This window comes from Myotis myotis, unplaced genomic scaffold (genome assembly GCF_014108235.1).
Source record: "Myotis myotis isolate mMyoMyo1 unplaced genomic scaffold, mMyoMyo1.p scaffold_m19_p_10, whole genome shotgun sequence".
In the NCBI taxonomy this organism is placed as follows: Eukaryota; Metazoa; Chordata; class Mammalia; order Chiroptera; family Vespertilionidae; genus Myotis; species Myotis myotis.
The window spans coordinates 40,820,151-40,827,789 of record NW_023416314.1 but is presented as its reverse complement, the minus strand read 5'-3'; the positions used below and the strand labels follow the sequence as shown (position 1 = coordinate 40,827,789).

Here is a 7,639-nt window from a genome sequence, read left to right as displayed (position 1 = left end):
TTATATAAATGTCTAACCACTATACTGTACACCTGAAACTAATATAAAATAATATTGAGTGTCAACGGTAATTGAAAACAAACACACAGCATAGAATGAGTCACAGCGGAAAGTTTCATCCCAAACCTGTGCCCTCCCCCCAAGCAACCACTTAAAAAATTTGTTGTACCATTCCAGAATTTTCTTAAGGAAACATATGTTCTTCCTCTTCTTTTTTTCCCAATATATAAAAAGTTTAATTTAATTTAATTTTTTTTATTTTATTTATTTTTTTAAATATATTTTATTGATTTTTTACAGAGAGGAAGGGAGAGAGATAGAGAGTCAGAAACATCGATGAGAGAGAAACATCGATCAGCTGCCTCCTGCACATCTCCCACTGGGGATATGCCCACAACCCAGGTACATGCCCTTGACCGGAATCGAACCTGGGACCTTTCAGTCCACAGGCCGACGCTCCATCCACTGAGCCAAACTGGTTTTGGCTAAAAAGTTTAATTTTAGAATACCATCAGTAACTATCTATAGTTACATATGGAACCAGGAATATCACAAAAAGAGTAATATTCTGGACTTACATTGTACAGAATCCTATGACTCCCTCCTCCTTCATTACAAACAAAAATTGCATCCTATAGACACCCTTCTGCACCTTTCTTCTTTCACTTAACAATACACTTGGTGATTTTTCCCACATCATACAGCAAGAGCTTTCTCATTCATTTTTACCAAGTTAAATCTCATTGGGTGGATGTACCATAATTTATTTAACTGGCCCCTCCCTTAGGGCGACAGTTGAGCTATTTCCTAGACAAAGCCTGCCAGTCTTCCCTGACTGAGAGGCTGACCAAGCAGTCAGAAAGGGCTTATAAAGGGAGACGGGGAGGTGAGGAGCCACTGTACGTTCCCAGGTGACCGAGGGCAGAGGTAAGGGCAGATGAGAGGGGGTAAGTGGGAATGGGAGGTAGGAGTCAAGGATGGGTTTCCCACAGGACTCCCAGGAGGCTGGTTTCTCTGCTGACTTTCCTCTGGTGTCCCCATGGCCCACTGCTCTGGCTCAGCCCTCTCCTCCACAGGCCCCTTATCTGTTGGCCTTCTAGCTCTAGGCCTGACTCTGCTGGGGGAACTTCCCAAGACCCCTCTGTGTGGCAGGAGGGGTTGTTGATACTTGAGGATCTGGAGTCTGGCTGACTGGGTCTGCACTCTCACTGGCTTGCCACATTGCCCCCCAACCCTACTTCCAATCCCATGTCACCTGGTCCAGGACCATGAGCCATAAATGAACAACTCAGTGGCCTTCATCTGGCCCAGGACAGTTTCCCTGTCTGCCCCACTGGCAGTCTCTGGGCACCTAAAAGCCTCTAGGCTGCCAAGGCTGGCAGGTGCCCCTTCCTCTCACTCCCCCACCCCATCGGCAGGCCATGCTCTGTGGTTTCTCTTGAACAGGTTTGGGAGGACTTGCCAAGCTGGCAGAGATTTCCCATTGTGGATGGAATACTGGCTGGTGAAATCCAGAAGAGATCACAGAGCAAGCCAGTGTTGAAGTGTCCTCATTTGAGAGTTGGGGGTGTGGAGAGGAATTCCTGCCTCTGGCCCAGGCCTCTACATGCCCCTCAGCTGCTCTGTGGGGTAAAGAACTGGGCTTGGGTGGGGAGAAGAACTGGGCTTGGGAGGGAGACAAGAAATATGACCAAGAGTCTTATGGTCGCTGCCTCTCAGGCCTTGTGACTCTCTGACCGTGGCTTTCTGGCAGGAACAGATGGACATGGCCTGGAAGATCACACAGCTGCTGCTTCTGGCTTCGGTGACTGCTGTGTGGGGTGCTCCGCCCGGGACTCGACAGGGCAGGACGGATCTGCTCAATGTCTGCATGGACGCCAAGTACCACAAGACAAAGCCAAGCCCCGAGGACAAGCTTCATGGCCAGGTGAGGGTGGGGTGGGGAAAGGACTGACCCCAGAAAGGGAAGAAGTAGGGTGATAGGAAGATCAACTTTAAGGGGGGTGATAGAGGAAGGAGTGTGACTAAGGTGATACTGAGGGTCTCTCCAGGGGCCACCAAATCTACAACAGGGGTGGGGGGAACCTACTATGGGCCGAGTGCTTTCCTCACATCTTATCAGTGAATAAGCCCAAATGTCCTACTTGGTTGGTGGGTGGTGGTCTTTACTTAAACAAGTGAAGAAATAGGCCCAGAGAGAGCACAGATACCCGTGGAGATTGAGAGGCTAATCATTAGCAGGGGCTAGGAGAGAGACAGGCAGGAAGTTTCCCAGCCTTCATTCTGGGCCAGCGCACAGAGCTCAGAGGTAAGGTAGAAGGGGAAACCGGTCTCTCACAGTCACCAGGAAGCTCACATATACAAACAGGCCAGGTCCCCCACCCCCATGAGGTTCTGAAGAGACAGTGACAAATCAGATGTACTTGGCCTTGAAGGATAAGTAAGCTTTTTCCAGGAAGACAAAGCAGGAAGGGGCTACCTAGAAGAGGACAGCATGTACATGGGTCGCAGGGTGACAGCACAAACAGTGGCAAGTCTTGTGGGCCAGAGACCACAGAAAAGGAGAGGTGAGACCAGGGTCCCCATTTCATAGATAAGGCCACTGGAAGCAGTTCAGGGGATCTGAGCTTGAAGTTGAACTCCAGGCTCATGAGAGATGCCAGTATTTCGTTCCTTCTGGTCTCCAATTCTGCTCCCCACAAGGTTTCACGTTGCTAGAGGGCTGGGGATGTTCTCTGGGAAAGACTGTGGCATGGACTCACTCCAGGAACTTGAGGTGAAGAGGAGGAAGCCCAGCAGCCCCATGACTCCTGAGTCGTTTCCAACATTTCATTGCTTTGTGTGCGTACGTGGTGAAATACAGGGTGTCCTCAAAAAATGTATACACACTTTAACAGCTGACAGCTCAATTTTGAAAATGAAATGTATTTTAACAAACACAGCCTTTATAACTATTCAAAGTGTGTATATACATTTTTGGGGGGACACCCTATATACATAAAATTTGCCATTTAAGCATTTCAAAGTGTACGGGTCAGTGGCATTAAGTGCATTCACATTGTTGTGCAACCATCGCCACCACCCATCTCCAGAACAACTTCATTTTCCCCACCTGAAGTTGGTACCTACCTTGTCATTTTTAGAACTTTTTAAGTTCTTTTTAAGAATTCTCTGAAGCCCAAGCCGGTTTGGCTCAGTGGATAGAACGTCGGCCTGCGGACTGAAGGGTCTCAGGTTCGATTCCAGTCAGGGGCACATGCCCGGGTTGTAGGCTCCATCCCCAGTAGGGGACATGCAAGAGGCAACCGATCAATGATTCTCTCTCATCAATGATGTTTCAATTTCTCTCTCTCTCTCCCTTCTTCTCTGAAATCAATTAAAAAACAAATCTCCCCTCTTGCTTGACTGTGGGTACTAGAGTCCATCTCAGAGAGTTGAAACAATTGGTCCATGATCATACAGCTCTTGAATCCCAATCTAGAGTGATTTAAAAAAACCCACAAAAACATATATATATATACACTTCTCTATTGACTTTTAGACAGAGAGGAAGGGAGAAGGATAGAGAGATAGAAACATCAATGAGAGAGAAACATCATTGATTGGCTGCCTCCTCATGGCCCCCACTGGGGATTGAGCCCACAACCTGGGTATGTGCCCTGACCAGGAATCGAACTGGTGACCTCTTGGTTCATGGGTCAACATTCAACCACTCCACACTGGCTGGGCTAGAGTGATTTCTAAAGAGACACCTCCACCACTTCTACCATTTTATGTGCCATGAATTCCCTCTCTAGGATAGCCTCCCACATTTAGTCAGGCAAATATTCAGGCCCATGTGCTGACCATATTCCCTCTGTTCCCCACTGCTTTCCGAAACTACCTGGAAGCCCCGAGCCTGAGGTTCCAGACCCCCGGACAGCCAAACCAGCCCCCTTCACATCCACCTCCCACCACAACCTGGACCAGGCTCCTGTCCTGAATCTTAACCCCACCATTTACCAGGGGTTCAGCTTACTTACACTCCATAAAATTTGGAGTAATGATGTTTTCACTGGATTGTTGAGAGAATAAAGCACAAAAGCCTCAGGGACTTTGCACCTGCTATTTCTAGGCCTACAATGTTCTTTGGCTTCCCCCAACTCCGAAGGAAAATCATACACAACATGAGAGAAGAGGTTTGATCTGTTTTGTTCACTGTAGTATTCTTAGTATCTAGCCCAGCGCCTGATATATAATAAGCACTCAATTAATATTGGTTGGATGCAACATGAGTAAAATAAATAACTTAAATGATGTGAAAAACGTTTATAAACTGTTTAGAGCTATACAAATAATAGTTGCTTCTCCAGACAGAGGTTCTCCAGGTTGCCCACATCCCCTGTTACTCTGTTAAAATCCAATATTATAATTGCCTTTAACACAAATAGGGGCTCCTCAAGTGGCAGGCATAAAGGCACCCTCCCCACTGAGTCTTCCTCTGGATGATCTACTGGGGCCAGAAAACGGAGAAGATGGCTGTTCTGGGGGAAGAACTTAGTCCTGTGTCTTCCCCACCCAGTGCAGTCCCTGGAAGAAGAACGCCTGCTGCTCTGTCAACACCAGCCAGGAAGCCCATAAGGATGTCTCCTACCTGTACAGATTCAACTGGGACCACTGCGGCCCAATGAAACCTGCCTGCAAGCGCCACTTCATCCAGGACACCTGCCTGTATGAGTGCTCCCCCAACCTGGGGCCCTGGATCCAGGAGGTATGAGTTCCTCCCCATGCCTGCTTCCTAGACATCTCTTCGTCCTGCCTCTGCAGCTCAGGGGCTCTTTAGGGCTGAGCTACTGAGAATCCTGAGCCTGAGTCCTTTTCCCCTACTGACATCTCCCAGGTGAACCAGAGCTGGCGCAGAGAGCGGATCCTGGACGTGCCCCTGTGCAAAGAGGACTGTGAGAGCTGGTGGGAAGACTGCCGCACCTCCTACACCTGCAAGAGTAACTGGCACAAGGGCTGGAACTGGACCTCAGGTGAGAGCCTGGTGGGTGGGGCGAGAGGGGGAAAGTGCGGGTGTGAGATGGGTATATGAAGGGATAGAGTTGTGAAGTTGGCAGAACCAGAGAGAGTTCTGGGCCCAATGGCTAAAGGCCTTCCATCCTCCCACAGGGTCTAATGAGTGCCCGGTGAAGGCTGCCTGCCACCGCTTTGATTTCTACTTCCCCACGCCTGCTGCTCTGTGCAATGAAATCTGGAGTCACTCCTACAAAGTCAGCAACTACAGCCGAGGCAGTGGCCGCTGCATCCAGATGTGGTTTGACCCGGCACAGGGCAACCCCAACGAGGAGGTGGCCAGGTTCTACACTGAGGCCATGAATGGAGCTGGGCTCCATGAGTCCTAACCTCTCCAGCTTGGCCTGGCCCTAATGCTGCTCCTGCTGCTCAGCTGAGCTCCTTTTACCTTCTGATACCTGGTCATCCCCCCGCAGTTTAGCCCCACAGCTCAGCTCCCATGGCTGGAGCTTTGTCCAACAGTTTGAATAAACTAGTTACCCTGCAGGTGACTTGCAAATTATTTGGATCTGAATAGGAATGTGACTTTTGCTTCCCTGTTTCCATTGACTGAGACTTGGTCAGTTCCCAGCTCTGACACTTGCTAGGAATTTGCCAGACACTTAACTATTCTTCTAATCAAGGACATATTCACAGCTTTCAATTTCTTTTTTCACCTTAGAGTCAGGCCCAGGACTTTGTCATTTGAATTGGACCAAAGCCTTCCAGGGTTGACTATTCTGTCCTGAGCTCAGCTCTTCAGTAGAAGAGAGGGAATGGGAGTGACCAGCATGTTCTGGATGCTGGCTGGGAAGAGGTGAATGGGGCCAGCAAGAGCCATACTTCTCTACAGCTAATACCCTCAAAACACTACCTTCCAGGCATTGTCCTAAATGCTTTATATTTATTCCCATAGGGTATAGATACTATTGTTTGCATTTTACGTGTGTGAACACAGGCCCATAAATTAAGGAATTTAGTCAAAGCCATCCCCTTGCCTATGAACATGAGTATGATTTTACCCATTTGAAAAGGTCCACGCCCAGCTGCCATGGCTCAGTGGTTGAGGGTCAACCTATGAACCAGGTGGTCATGGTTTAATTCCGATGAGGGCACATACCCGGGTTGCGGGCTTGATCCCCATGTGGGGTGTGCAGGAGGCAGCTGATTAATGATTCTCTCTCATCATTGATGTTTCTCTCTCTCTCTCTCTCTCTCTCTCTCTCTCTCTCTCTCTCTCTCTCTCTCTCCCTTCCTCTCTTAAATCAATAAAAATATGTTAAAAAAAAAAAAAAAAGCAAGCCCTAGCTCAGGGGTGGGCAAACTTTTTGACTCAAGGGCCACAATGGGTTCTTAAACTGAACCGGAGGACCAGAACAAAAGCATGGATGGAGTGTTTGTGTGAACTAATATAAATTCAAAGTAAACATCATTACATAAAAGGGTACGGTCTTTTATTTCAATAGTTTTATTCATTTCAAACGGGCAGGATCCGGCCCGCGGCCGTAGTTTGCCCACGGCTGCCTAGCTGGTTTGGATCAGTGGATAGAACGTCAGCCTGCAGACTGAAGGATCCCAGGTTCAATTCTGGTTAAGGGCATGTACCCCCCTTCCCAACCCCAACACCCCCCTACTCTGGTGCAGGGGGCAACCAATCAATATTTTGCTGTCTTTCCCTTTCTCTCTAAAAAATCAATGGAAAAATATCCTCGGGTGAGGATTTTAAAAATAAAATAAAATAAAATAAAATAAAATAAAATAAAATAAAATAAAATAAAATAAAATAAAATAAAATAAAATAAAAGGTCCACAATAACTGACCATTCGGTCAAAACCCTTTACCTTGTATAAAACTCATCTCAAAGAAATGAGCTCCTCCCTTTGCTGTCATCTGCTTCCACATTGTGGACACTATGAACAGGGCAGCTCTTATAATACCAAGAAGCTAATTTTACAAACGTGGAGCATACCAATTACATTTGATTATTTTTAGCATTCCTTCTTGAATACTTCTTTATTAGAGAGCACATTTTTGGTGTATTCTATCAGCTGTCTGGGAAATGCCAGGGTGATTTCAGTGTAAAATACACCTTGATAGTTTTATTGTCCTGAATGTAGGGCCTGATTTAGAGAAGAGAACCTGAAGAAAGTGTTGGCAGGAAATAGCCTGAGTCTTGGCTGTCTCATTAATAAGAGAACTCTATCTTATAACATTGTCATTAAGAGTTTTAACTTCTCTAGAAGTGAGGAAACATACTGTCTTGTATCATGACCTAAGAGCACGACATGAGTGAGCCAGCACAAAATAAAATAAAAATTAACGTGTTTCCTGCAAAGTAAACGTTCAGTCAGGTTGGGTAAGGACCTTAACACTGCTGTAAGGGAAAAACACAGGAAACAAAAGAATAACTTATTTCTTCATATTAACTGCAGAATATATACTCAAAGACCACTTCTTCATAAGAGTGGCCAACATTATTTAAAGTTTTATGCCTCTTAAAGTAAAAGTAACCTGAAGATGCACTCCTGGAATGGCAGAGGATGGGCATCTGAAAATCCACTCCTCCATGAAAGCAAGAACACTGGCAAGACATCAAACTCACCT

The 7,639-nt window shown here is 46.7% G+C and overlaps 1 protein-coding gene across 1 annotated transcript; it reads left to right on the top strand.

Annotated features, from left to right (window-relative positions):
* The first annotated feature begins 1,504 nt into the window (after positions 1–1,504).
* On the top strand, positions 1,505–5,535 carry FOLR3 (folate receptor gamma). Its single transcript, XM_036321727.1, has 5 exons — positions 1,505–1,629; positions 1,754–1,927; positions 4,562–4,750; positions 4,880–5,015; positions 5,152–5,535. The coding sequence occupies exons 2-5, from the start codon at positions 1,760–1,762 to the stop codon at positions 5,382–5,384; spliced, it is 726 nt and encodes a 241-aa protein (XP_036177620.1). The 5' UTR covers positions 1,505–1,629; positions 1,754–1,759; the 3' UTR covers positions 5,385–5,535.
* The last annotated feature ends 2,104 nt before the right edge of the window (positions 5,536–7,639 follow it).

What these genes read in the sequence shown, in the direction of transcription:
- FOLR3 (XM_036321727.1), top strand. Translation starts at nt 1,760, where the DNA reads ATGGACATGGCCTGGAAGATCACACAGCTGCTGCTTCTGGCTTCGGTG. An exon ending in TGGGGCCCTGGATCCAGGAG is followed by an intron (nt 4,751 to 4,879) that starts GTATGAGTTCCT and finishes GACATCTCCCAG; the next exon opens with GTGAACCAGAGCTGGCGCAG. An exon ending in GGGCTGGAACTGGACCTCAG is followed by an intron (nt 5,016 to 5,151) that starts GTGAGAGCCTGG and finishes ATCCTCCCACAG; the next exon opens with GGTCTAATGAGTGCCCGGTG.